Genomic DNA, 12,655 nt, shown 5'->3' with positions numbered 1-12,655 from the left:
AGAGCAGAGACGCTCAGGGAAGACCTGAACCATCGCGCGGGTGCCCAGCTGAAGCGCCTCCCGCTGGGCTACTCATCATCCCGGCGGTGGTTCCTGGAAAATCCAGAGAAATCGCAGAGGCGGTCGTGTCGAATCCTTCAAATGAAACGCTGCAATTCCGAGGCAAATCCAGTTATTCTCTACGTCTGTCTGTTCATACGTACTTCACACAGACACAAATATAAAAAAGATGATCGTACATGAATACCTGAACAGGCAAATGCACATACACATGTATACTCACGTACTACGTCGATCTCTCGTCGACAATGCATACGGAAATATATTAACATGCAAATACACACATCACCTAAGATATACGTATCTATGAATCTACTTTTGGTGATAGGGTGCAAGCCGAGTGATGCACACGCAAGGAGGGACTCGGAGCCTTTTAGGAGGCATCGAAGCGATCGTCCTCACAAGAAGAGTACAAAGCGTGGAGGCTGGAATATAAAGACTTCCAGCTTCGTCCTTACCACTGTCGAGATCAGAACTCAGATGGCTGGGTGTAGGCAGCACCGCCGCGTCGTTCCTCTCTTCTCCGTCCCCGTCTTCTCTCTGTCTCCTCAACTGCGTCTCGTAGTACATTCGCACCAAGTAAAAGGCGACATCCCTCGGCTCCTCTTCTCCTTCCTGTTCTCCCGGTTGCTCCTCTGCTTGTTCTCGCTCTGGTTCTTCCTCTGGGTCTCCCCCCGCTTCTCCTTGGTCGCTCTCTCCGGCATCCAGAGGGTCTGAGGTCGTGTGGGGAAACCGCATCTGCGCTGTGTGGAAGGAAGGCAGAGACTCGAAGGAAACGAGAGCTTGGTCGCCTCCTTCGTTTGCATCTGTCTCCGTCGCGCCTCTCCCCTGTCCTCGGTGGACGAGACGAGAACTGCATTCATGCGCGGGAGACACCGCGGGTCGCGCCTCGCCGTCCGGCCCGTAGACACGAATCTGAAAGGGCAGGGAAATGAGCAATGACGTCGAGGAAAAAAACCAAGCGAAGAGAGATCAGTCTAGGCACACACTGATGTACAATTAGGGACGCTCCTCCATCGACCTGTCAGATCTCACGTACCTATCTATCTCCGTCGCTATCACGAATCTACCTACATATATATATATATATATGTATATGTATATATATATATATATATATATATATATGTGAATGTGTATATGCGTTACCTGAAGCAGGACGGCATGGACACACACGGATCGCTATCAATGTGCAGATACACTTATTTCAATGTATCGGGGTGCAGATTTGGACATGCAGTCCGTCAGGAGGAGGACAGTCTTTGAGCAGCTTTGAGAAGTTTCTCCAGTCGAACAGATGAAGTGAGAAGCGCTCTAGGGTCTCCCTCCCAACAAGCGTCTAGCAGAGAGACGTCTTTCGGCACCCAACGTTGGCGTCTCTCTTTGCTCTGCCCACGACTGTGTGCCGCTCCTGTCTGTGTTGAGAGAGCCGCGGGGAGAGACGAGAGGCTCTGCTGCATTTCTCGGGATGTCGGGCAGAGGCCGCGGCCCTACCTGGCGGACATGCACATCGCGGCCTTCGTGGAAGGTTTGGAGAATCGCAATTTGAAGGCAGAAGCCGCCGACGTAGTCGAGGGTGTCAAGCCATGCGTAGAAGGGACTCAGAGCTTCGTCGCGTGCGTCCTCGAAAGGCAACCGGCCTGCGTGTTTCGCCTGGAAACGGGCAAGCGATGCAGAGCAGAAAGCTGAGTGGAATGGAGAAGCAGAGAAACGAAGGTGGACGACCAACGCGAGCATTCCGGTGACAAACTGTCGAAACCACACCCGAGACAGAGGGCGGCGCGCCAGGGAGGCAGACAGTGAACGCGAAAGAGACAGGAAAGGATGCAGAGAGAAGAGAGAAGACCGACAACGACGAGGAAAAAAAGGGGGAGGCCAGAGGAGAAGGAAAGACGAAAACAAGACATCGAACAGAGCTACAAAGACACAAACATAACACACCAAGCAAAACGCAGCAGAAGAGTCGGGGAGAGAACGGCGTCTGGAAACGTCGAAGCAGAGAGCGAATCTCGATGGAGGCCGGCAGGCGCGTTTCATAGAAGGTTACGCAAACGGCCGGCGACGTCGTCGAGATCGACCTCGATCCGTTTCCTCGCCGATTCACCAAGAAGGAAGACAGCAACAGACGGCGTTAGATTCCCCTTGCCGTAAGCGTGTCTCAGCAACGAGGCAAAAGTTGTCCGCTAAGTCTGCGTACTCGGAGAGCGTCCTTCGGATGCAGCAGGATAGACCACCAAGCGGCGCCTTCGTCGCGCGCGCCCGGCTCGTACTCCGCCTCTTTCGCGACATGCAGCGTCGTTGGGCTGTCGCCTAGAAATGGAGAAAGAAACGTCAAGCACAGAAACGGATGGAGAGAAGAACAGCGGCGAGGCGGATGCTGCGAAGAGAAGACGGGGGGCAGACGAAAGAGAAGAAGAACGAAAGAGAAGGAGCGAGAAGAGAACAGGGCAGGCGGAGGCGGCCGGAGAGGAAACCAATCGAGAGAAACGAGAAAGGGAGGGAAGAGAAATGAAGGGCGACGACTAGACTGGAAAGGCGAATCACGGAGAGAAGAGGGAGAAAAAATACTGGAGCGACACAACACCGAGAGAGAAGAAAAAGCAGAGAGGAATGGTAGAAGAACTCAGAGAAGAAGGTTGGTGAAAGGTGGAACGGGGAAGAGGAGACCGGAAAAGGCAGAAGGCAAGGGTAAGCTGAGGAGAGGAGGGAAGGCAAGAAGAAAACACAAATGACACAAGAGAGAAAGAGGAATGAGAGGAAAGTGAAGGGAGACCTGGCAGCAGACATAACGGATCGGGGCAGGCGAGGACCCGTCGAAGGCGACAAGCGCAGAACGCGGAAACAACGTACATCTCACGCTAGGGAAAGGCAAGAGGCATGAGGAATGCCCGGTAAGACAAGGACGCCAGCGAGAAAGCCGAGACCGGCAAAAAAGGCACCAGAGAGAAGGGGAAACGGAGATGCCTCACCGATCTTGATTTGAACGACGCGTGGAGTGTAGGACTCATCGACTTGGAGGTTGAGAAGAAGGTCGACTCGAGAGATTTTCATCAATCTGTTGAACGTCAAAGTGACCGTGTGGGGAGCCGCGCCGTCGCTTTGCCAGAACGTACGACTGTCGTTATCCCGCAGCTGAGCGACGCCGCTGCCTGCAAAGTTCAGACACGACGGCAGCGATAGGCGCGTCAACGCCTTGCACCAGATCCTTCCCTGTTTCCACCATTTGTGTCGAATCAGATGGAACATACCTCAGACGCAAAACGCGCGATTTGGCCAGTCCACGCCTGGTATGTGCGTTAACGCATGCACACAAAGGCATGTGAAAAAAGTACATATATATATATATATATATATATATATATATATATATATATATATGCATCGGTATGTCGACTCCCTGAATCAGGCATCTGTGAGTCGTTGCGGATCTGTTGGGTTCACGGTCACACATGGAGAAGTTCTCTCTTCGCGCGCCTTGGCGGCGAGAAAAGAGGAATCTGCAGACGCGAGCAACAACGGTGCGATCCGGACGCGCTTCAGGCCGCGAACCGCAGGAACCGGAAAAAAGGAGAAACAGCGAGTCCCAAGCCGTGCATTGAACGGAAACATGAACTGACCAAAAATGAAGCCCGCAAACACATGCGCATATGCAAACATATATATATATATATACATATATACATATATACATATATATATATATACATATATATATACATATATATATATATACGTAGATATAGAGAGATAGACCGATATAGGAAGGCATAGATTTACAGGTGCAGGTAGGCAGAGACAGATATAAAGATGGAGATAGCCAGACAGATCTATGTAGAGAGATGTACATGTATGGATGAAGAACACAGGAAGTAAAAGTTGAGAGGAGAAGCGGCGATGTGAGTGCGTCGGAGCGGCGTTCAGCTCGCGTCACAGCGCCTTTGTTTGCGCAACCTTCGCTTGCTCTCAGCCTGTCCTCTCGTTGCTTCCGAAGGTTCCACATCTCCAACGTTCTCTGCCTCGGTCTGCAGACCAAGCCGCACTGCTGCCTAGGGTGGAGACAGCACGAGCCTTTGCGAAGGCTTCCCCGCGGCTGCTGCAGAGGACGCGACGGACAAAGGAACGCGCGGGTGTCTGCGTTTCTCACCATCCTTCGCCGAGGAGAGGCGCCAGAAGGCGAGCGCGCCCAGCTCGCGCCAGTGAGGAGAAAGCTCTTCGAAAGGAGGCAGCGCAACGCCGCAGAGTCGCGAAGGATAGGCGGCCAAGAAGGAGTTCGCAGGTATTCCTCGAGTCATTCCGCCACCCCACCACTGCTTCTCCGTCCAGTCTGAGGTCCGCGGAGAAGCCGGATCCAGTGTCGGGGACGCGACGCGGTCAGGAGAAGCAGCGGAGGAGCCAGCAGAGGCACAGGACGGCGAGGAAGAACCGGCAGATGGAGAGGAGAAAGGCGAGCGAGAGGACGAAGACAGGTGAGAGGAAGAAGAAGGAGAGTGGGGACGAGAAGAAGCCGAAGGAGAAGGCGACGAAGGAGAGAAGGAGGTGGAGGGATACACGACGGAGAGAGAACTTGAGTGAGATAAAGAACCAGAAGAAGGCGACGCAGCGTCTGTTCCCGTTGCTGGCTTCTCTGGAACTTTGCGCCGACAAGAGGCGTCAGAAGACCGAGAGGAATCAGAGAAAAAGTGATCTTCAACATCTTCGGTGCCGCTGCTGCAGCCGCTCGAGCTGCTGGACAAGTCCGAGGCATTCGTTACGTCTGCCTCCGAGAAACTGCTTCCAGAGTCGGACTCTGTGTCCTCCAGTTCATCTGAAAAGGAGACAGAAGATCCGTCGAAGCGACTGTCTTCCTGCCCTCCTTCGCCTTCTCTCCCTTGATCTCCCTCTTGTTCTTCTCGCTTCAGGTGACCCAGGACGCTGGGAGGCCGAAGGCGCCGGCGCGCCTCTCCTGCTGCGCGGTGCGGCATCCTCGACGCGGTAGGCTGTGTCTTTTTTCAAGACGGGGGAAGTAAGGAGAAGCAGGCAAGGGCGAGGAGAGGGAGACATGAAGAATAGTGGACAAATATAGAGCCGGAACGAAATGCAGAGGAGAAATGCTTTCACGGAAGGAAGGAGACCCCGAGAAGGAGAGCGAGAGAGATTAGCAACGATGCCGATGAGAAAAAGAAAGAAACTCAGGAGCGGAAACAGAACGGGAAGCGACAAAAAGGTCAGAGAGAGCGCGCAGACGAGTGGAGGAGAGACAGAGGAGAAGGAGACACGACGAGACAGAGCACCTTCAGAGAGAAGGAAAACGTAAAGAGTCTCTACGCACTAAGCAAGACAAGAAGCAAGGAGGAACGGCAATGGCATCAAGAACGGAGGGGATTTCGAGGAGTATGAGAGGGTCAGAAAGACGAGAAAAGTTGTAAGGACGGCGAGGCGAGGAATAAATTTCTTCCAGAAAAAGGGATTCTGGCTAGCATCGTTCCTTCATGAAAACGAATTGACGAAGCCGTTTTCCCTAGCAATTCACTCGGAGCCATGTTCGCAACTTTTCGCAGATTTACACACCCTTCAAGGTCACTGACAGAGAGGTGTATGTACACCTCGTTGCCCTTCGCTAGCTGCATTCGCTTCGCAACAGCGAGGCCCGGCAAACAAGCAAGTTCGATTTTCCGCGGATCGCTTGGCACACAGATCGACTGCTTTTTCAAACGACAAAGGAGACAACCCCCCTTTGTTTCGCTGTTCGTCTTTTCGCGTTTCAAACGCATGCAGGCTCGTCGAAAGCGACTCCTGCCTCTTTGCATGCGCAGACTACGAGGCTTCGGAGTCACAGTTTCGGCACACTCGACGCGTATATGGAGGAAATCGTTTTCCCTGGTAAGCGGACAAGCTTCCAATCTGCCTCTTCGTGTTTGGTTTTTGCTGCTTTCGCCTCTCGTCTGTTCGTTTTGGATCCTGGGGGTTCTGCCGTCGTCTTCCTTGTCTCCCTTCGCGTGGAGGACAAGCGGAGACAGAACAAGACACTCCCCATCAAATACAGTTTGTTCCGCTCTCTCTGTGCAGTGGATGGCTGCCCTCTGGACGACGCGAGTGATTTGTTTTTCTTGCTTTTTTCTGCTTCTCGTCAGCCTTTCGGCTCCGACGCAAGGAGAGAGTGTGCGTTCTTCATCGACCCCAGTGAGTCTCGCGCCGCGGCCGCTCTTCCGGAATCCGGATCTCCTCCGCGCTTCCGCTTCGCCTCCTGTGGAGACTCTTCGAGTTTCTCGTCTTTGCACTCCCACAACCACCGCCAATTTGCTCCTCTCCGCTCGCTGCTTTTCTCCCCGCTGCGCTTCACCTCGACTGTCCTTCCCCCTTGCCTCGCTTCCCTCCTCTCTTGCATCCCTAACAACGCCTTCGCGTCCTCTCCTCCGTTCCTTGCAGTCCTCTTCTTCGCGACCTCGACTGTGTCCTTCTTCTTCGCTCAGCGCTCGCCTTTCAGACTGCCTTCTTCTCCCGCTTCTTCTTCCGCGTCCAGCGAGGAAGGGTGACGCATGCGTCGCTCCTGTCACGAAGCCCACAACCAGGGAGGCCATGCGTTTGTTCTCTCCCTTTCCTCGACTTCCACGTCTTCGTTCGGTTTGCGGATCTGAGTCGTTTGCCTTTTTTTGCTCTCTCTGTGTCTCTCCTTCTCTGTTCTCTCCGCCTCCGTTTCGCGCTTTCGTCGCACCATTCTCGCCTCTCTCTCCCGCGGCTTCGCCTTCGTCTTCACCGTTTTTCTCCGGAGTGCAGACGCAGAAAATGACGTCGAAACCGGAGTCTCCTCAGCGCTGCTTGGGGCGCCCAGCCCCAGCAGACCTGCCGCTCGGCCTCGGTGCGCAACGCATACACGTCTCTTCCCAAGACAAAGGATCAACCATGTATTCTCGCGTCTCTAGTCCAAGCACAGAAAAACATCCATGTTCACACTCAATTCGACAAATATATATACATATATATATATATATATTTTTTAATATCCAGTCATCTACGTATATATATATATATATATATATTCTTTACGCGTCTGCTCCATTGCTGGTTTCCTGGAGACTCGGATGGATCTGGCCTTTCTTTCGTTCGACCTGAGAACGTTTTCTCCAGCTTACACCCGCATACCTCCACAAATCGGGAGATGCTTCTTTACTCCTCCAGTTATGTCTCTCTAATATAAATAGATATACTCGTGGACGTACCTATATTTATATACACATGTCGAGAGATATGGATATGGTATTGTAGATGGATATAGATACAGATGCATGTGGATATGTAGATAGAGGTGTATAGACACATTTGCATTTATGTAGATGTCCCTGGAGGGCGCCGCTTGTCGGCTTTTCTGCATTTTGTGACGCAGATTCCGGGGAGTGTGGCTGGCTGTTAACCTGCGAAGAATGTTTTTTTCGCGGTGCGTTTCATGCAGATCCCTTCTGTTATCGACAGTTCGACGACCCCGCCTACGGAGGCTCTCGGATCTCGGGCGTCACGAAAGAAGAGTTTCTCGAGAAGGTGAGCTTGGCGAGAGACGAAAACGAGGAAAAGTTGAAGGTGGAACGAGGGTGAGAGAGACGGCAGGAGCAGCAACCATGGGAGCGAGCAGGCGAGGCCAAGAAGACAGGGGAGAGCCAAAAAAGTTGAGAAAGAAGAGACAAGAGACAGCGAAGCATACGAAACTGAGTCAACACTGCGATGTGTACAGGGAGAGCGCAGCGTCGAGAGAAGGGAGAGGGAGAGCACCTTGGGGGTCTACGGAAAGGAGAAGAAGAGGAGCGAAGGGGGAAGAGAGGAACGGAATGGCAGACAAAGAAAACAGCGAAGAAGCGACAGTATCCACCTCTTTCAAAGGAGAGATCAGGAACCTGCAAGGGCATTCGTAGCTCTGGACAGCTGAATTGAGCAGCACACGCAGTGGACTGTGAGAACAGGAGAGCCCATACCAGATAAGAAACCTTCTTTCTCTAGATGACGAGGAAAACCTACAGTGGCGTAAACTGATGAAGGACAGATTTTCAATGTGCAGTCGGTCATAACCATTCAGCGGGAGAACATCGGCCGTGACATATATATATATATATGTCCATACATTTATAGGTTTTTATAAGCGCGTACTCATGTACTTTTACGTATGTGTATATGCGTATGCATAGATGTTGAGGTAGACACTGATGGACGCACAGACTGACTCAACTAGAAAAGGAATGGTGCATGGCATGCGGCACACAGACCCTAGCAGTTCGTGGACAATTAGATCTCTTTCTCCTCAAGCGCTTTTGCCTGTTGTGTGTTTTCCTTTCTGTGCTTCGTTTCACAGGTTAATGAGCTGGTCACCCGCGACGCCGGGATTGAATTCTTTCAAGGATATGCGCCTTTCTGTCGGCATCTGTACATCCCCAACTTCGTCGGAGCGCTGCCCGGCTCCCTTCCGATCACCGCCGATAACGAGCACCTTCTCCGGTGGGCCAGGAAAGGAAAGCAAAACACAAGTGACACAGTCGACTCACGCAAATGCACTCCGTGCTGTCTCTCTATATGTACATATATATATATATATATATATATGAATATGTGACTACATGCATGTTTCTGTCTCTATTCGTGGGTACTGTTACAAGTGATACCGATACGTTTATTTATACATATATATATATATATATATATATATGCGAATAGGTACATCCCTCTGGAGAGTCGTAAACGTGGATACATTCCTTCATTCAAATGATCCAAGAATCGACAAATCAACCCACGTATATATATATATATATGTATATATATATATATATATATATATATTTTCATAAATGTATTTGTCGAGGGGAACAGTTTGTGTACAGGCCTCGAACACCTCGATGTGTAGGCAGTCGTGCCTGACGCTCTGTTTGTGCGTCTGTGGTTCGTCAGGTCCGGTTACATTGCGCGTCGGCCGAACGAGTTGCCTGTTCTCACTCGCTGGTTTCCGATGAGCTATGCGAAAGACGCGCTCATGCCTGCAGCCTTTCTCGGTAAACGTCACGAGGCGTCGAAGACGCACATTTCTCTCGTCGCAGTCGTCGCGGTGTTTCTCGCGTTACCTGTTTAAGAGCCTCAGGAGGAGGCAGACGAGCGCAGAGGAAACAGTGGCTGAGGTCGTGGGCTACGCGGTGCCTTGTCTGTCGGCACATCGCCGTCTGTTCCGAAGAAGAGAAGAGTGGGCGCATGGCGCAGAATGGCGAAAGGGCAACGTTTTGTCTCTGTGGAGACGGAGAGAGACTCGCGATTCCAGGAGCTGAGATATCTCGGAGAAACGAAGAGGCGGACCTCCAGCTTGGAAGGTGGAGACAGGGTGGGGAGTCCTGAGAATGCCGCCTTCTGCATCAGAGAGGTCTGTGCGTTCATCTTTCTCGGCGCACAGCGCTGGCCTGCGGGAGATGAAGAGCACGGCAAAAGACTGGAGATGCGCCAGGATGAGAGGCGACGAAGCAGACGCACTAAACTAGGAGAGAAAAGAGAGGAATCGCATTCGAGAAGGGGAGCCCAGACTGTCGAGAAAGTATCCTGAAAACAGTGACGTTTCTTGCTGCCACCGGCGGTTCCTGAATCGCAACGCGTGACCGTCGCTTTTCTGTTCAACATGAGGAGGCGCCCTTTAGAGACTCTGGTAGAACTCTGTCCGCCTGTCTCACCGGATGGTCGAAGCTCGCGATTCGCCGACCGGACCTGCTCTGCTTGCCTTTCCCTGCCTTTGTGCAGATTTGATTCTCTACTCCCGCGAACAGATCGCGAAGGAAACAGCAGCTGAAAGCAACACAGCAGTTGTCATCGGTAGGCGGCGGCTCCTCAAAAGCGGCAAAGACTCTCTGTCGAGGCAGACGCTGGGCGCGGGGGCGCGCGAGAGCAGACGGCATCAGCAGGCGCTTGCATGAGCGCTTCATGCACGCTCTCTGGAGAGCTCTGGAGACGGGCAGGACTTCTCCTGCGTTCGTCTTCGTTGGCGGGCGCTGCTCTCCGCGGCGCGTTTGCCTCTTCCAAAGAGAAGAAACCGGCGATTCGTGTGACTCTCGAACATGCGGGAGAGTGGATCGACGGGGGGCGTTCTGTCGCCTGGGGGAGGTCTTTCCTTTGCTGTCCTTTGGGTCTCCTTCCTGAATCCTTCAGGCAAATAAGGAAGGCGCAAGACTCACGTCTCGGGGGTCGGTCCGGCGCGTTTCTTCTCTCGGTTCCCCGCTCGCGCTCCCGTTCAACGGAAGGCTGCTGTCGCTGGACACAAGGCCTCGCCGTTGTCTTTCGTTCCTCTTCGTTGTGTTTGATCTGACGCGCCTCTTCGAATCCAGGTCTTTCTTTCTCGGCTGGTCTGCCCCGGTCTCCTCCCCTTGTTTTGTGTTTCACCAAGTTGTCGCGCGTCTCTGGTGCCTTTCCTCTGTTTTCTCTTTTCAGACCCCAACGCGCCAGCGTGGTCGATCATCGCGGTGAAGGCGCAGAACGAAAAGTACTCCCTTCCGATGGCTCCGATTACGTGAGTTGTGCAGTCTTCTAGAATCCCCTGCCTTTCCAGTGGGCCTTCCAGTTGAGCTCTTCCTTGTCTCGCGCCGGTTCGCTTGATACCGTGGGGTGCCGCTCGCGAGTCGAGCGAAACCAGCGTCCGAGGACCCTGTCGCCGGGGAGTCTTTCACGAGGAAAAGCATGCTGCGTTTCACCGATCCCGCATGACGACGGCCTCGAACGCGTTCCGTATTCTTCGTCTGGAACCGTTTTTTCTCAACTTTACAGCCTTCTCGGGAGCCTCCCTCCGGTCCCGGTCTGTGTCGAGAGGCAGCCAGCTTTCAGAGTTTCTTTTCGTCGAACACAGACGGGGCTTTGGCGAGTCCGGCAGCAGGCAGGCTGCCTCAGACGCAGCCTGCCAGGCCTTCGCCGTGGAGCACTGCGCCCAGGAACGCTCTGTGTGTCGACTCAAGTCTCAAGCGTCGTCCTTCAGCTTTTTCAGCAGACAAGAGAGTTGATTCTGTCGAGGATGGCCATGCGCACGGCCTTTCGCTCCTCGACGAGTGCAGGCAGTCTGCGAGGTTGAAACTCCCCAACAGAACGCTGGAGGTCTGGCAGTGCGAGCGACCCGCAAGTCGCGAGTCGCCACTGTTGTTTCTGCCGCCTGCTTTCGTCGCCTCTGCAGAGGACTTCACCTCCGGCCAGTCTCTGCTTTGTCTGTCATCCGGGAAGTCGCGACCTCCTTGGTGGACTCTTCCCCCGCGACGTTTGCGTGCATGCAATTTGTGCTCCCCCGAACGAGGCACCGTGGCAGCGTTCGACCGACTCCCTATGACTTTTTTTTCGAATTTACATGAGATGCCCGGCTGCCGTCAATTCGTGGTGTACGGACGGCGGGTCGCGCCCCGCTACAAGCGCCACCGTAGCTGAGTTTCCTTTATTTTTAGCAGCAGACTGTCTGACGTTCCTCTAGGACGCAGGACGAACTGGTCGCGGAGCGAGTGTGTGTGCGATTTTCAGAATGCTCAGAAACACTCTCATTGAGGAGGGCGGGAGCGGCGTAGCGCTGGACCGCGAGGCCTACAAGGCCTCTGTGGCGTACTGGAAAACGCATGCAATCGTGATGGACAAAGAGTCGTCCCTGGAGTAGTTCCTGACCATTCGCGCCATCCGAGTCGAGAGGCCGAAGCGCCGCGAGTGGCGAAACAGGCAGAAGAAAGGAAGCGAAAAGGACAGCGGGAGGCCAACAGTGGATGGCGGAGAGAGACGCGCGAAAGGGAGACTTGGAGAGACGACAGGAAAAGGGAGAGAGAAAGAGGCAGGGAGAGAGACGAAGAGATATGGAGGGAGAGAACCGAGACAGACAGAGGGAGAGAGAGGAAGAAAGTGACGACAAAGGAGAGAGAAAGAAGAAGAGAGGCAAAGAGAGGGAGAAATAGGGAGAAGAGAGGAAGGGAGAGAAGAGAGAAACGGAGAGTACGAGAGAGAGAGAGAAGAGAGACATAGATAAAGAGAGAGAGGAAGGGAAGGAGAGAAAGCAGGTCAAACAGAGATGCTTTCTACGACGAAAGAGAAGACGATGGAGTTTTCGCATTCGGGGAGAGACGGAGGGCGAAGAGCGAAACGCAAACGAAATGCACAAAGATCAAGCGTGAGACGCCTCAGCCTTGCGCGAAGAAAAAAGAAGAAACTCTTGCGGAGTTTCGGAAACAACAGTCGAGACTCTGCTGCTCTTGAACACCAGGTTCGAAGCGCTTTCGCTGTGAAGTTCAGCTTTTAAGATGCGGCTGTTTTGGGAGCGAATCACAGGGATGAACGGACCATTCACAGGCGACGCAGACTGTTGCCTCCTGTGCTCAGGTGTACGTAAACGCCCCCAGGGAGACCTGAACTGCATGCATATCTTTCCCTCCCTTACAAAAAGAAAAAAACATCCACAAATATCCGTACAGGCAAACATAGTTTTCAATGCGGGCATCTGCATATCCATATGTAGATATATAAATATATATATATATATAAATATATATATATATATATATTTAAATAGTTAGATAAAAAGATGTGACACAGACCGGTATCTGTCTCTGTGAGAGGGTAATTGTCGAGTAGTTTGTCTCGACTGCATGTGATG

General features: G+C 52.8%; 2 protein-coding genes across 2 annotated transcripts; one reads left to right on the top strand and one right to left on the bottom strand.

The window, feature by feature from the left end:
- Positions 1-13: 13 nt before the first annotated feature.
- On the bottom strand, positions 14-5,021 carry APC10 (anaphase-promoting complex subunit APC10; the record flags this gene model as incomplete). Its single annotated transcript, XM_002367585.1, has 6 exons — positions 14-93; positions 519-975; positions 1,555-1,713; positions 2,258-2,370; positions 3,030-3,209; positions 4,205-5,021. The coding sequence occupies 6 exons, from the start codon at positions 5,019-5,021 to the stop codon at positions 14-16; spliced, it is 1,806 nt and encodes a 601-aa protein (XP_002367626.1).
- A 1,070-nt stretch (positions 5,022-6,091) lies between these two features.
- TGME49_203450 (DUF3228 domain-containing protein) lies at positions 6,092-12,431 on the top strand. Its single transcript, XM_002367586.2, has 7 exons — positions 6,092-6,895; positions 7,487-7,572; positions 8,375-8,517; positions 8,965-9,065; positions 9,793-9,864; positions 10,477-10,555; positions 11,542-12,431. The coding sequence occupies exons 1-7, from the start codon at positions 6,109-6,111 to the stop codon at positions 11,669-11,671; spliced, it is 1,398 nt and encodes a 465-aa protein (XP_002367627.2). The 5' UTR covers positions 6,092-6,108; the 3' UTR covers positions 11,672-12,431.
- Positions 12,432-12,655: the final 224 nt, after the last annotated feature.

The sequence above is a fragment of the Toxoplasma gondii genome, chromosome VIIa (assembly GCF_000006565.2).
Source record: "Toxoplasma gondii ME49 chromosome VIIa, whole genome shotgun sequence".
Lineage (NCBI taxonomy): Eukaryota > Apicomplexa > Conoidasida > Eucoccidiorida > Sarcocystidae > Toxoplasma > Toxoplasma gondii.
Note: the sequence above shows the minus strand (reverse complement) of the source record. Positions and strands in the feature narration are given on the sequence as shown.

Coding starts and splice junctions, on each gene's coding strand:
- TGME49_203450 (XM_002367586.2), top strand. CDS start 6,109: ATGGCTGCCCTCTGGACGACGCGAGTGATTTGTTTTTCTTGCTTTTTT. Junction 6,896..7,486: donor AGACCTGCCGCTCGGCCTCG/GTGCGCAACGCA, acceptor CGTTTCATGCAG/ATCCCTTCTGTTATCGACAG. Junction 9,066..9,792: donor CATGCCTGCAGCCTTTCTCG/GTAAACGTCACG, acceptor GCCTTTGTGCAG/ATTTGATTCTCTACTCCCGC.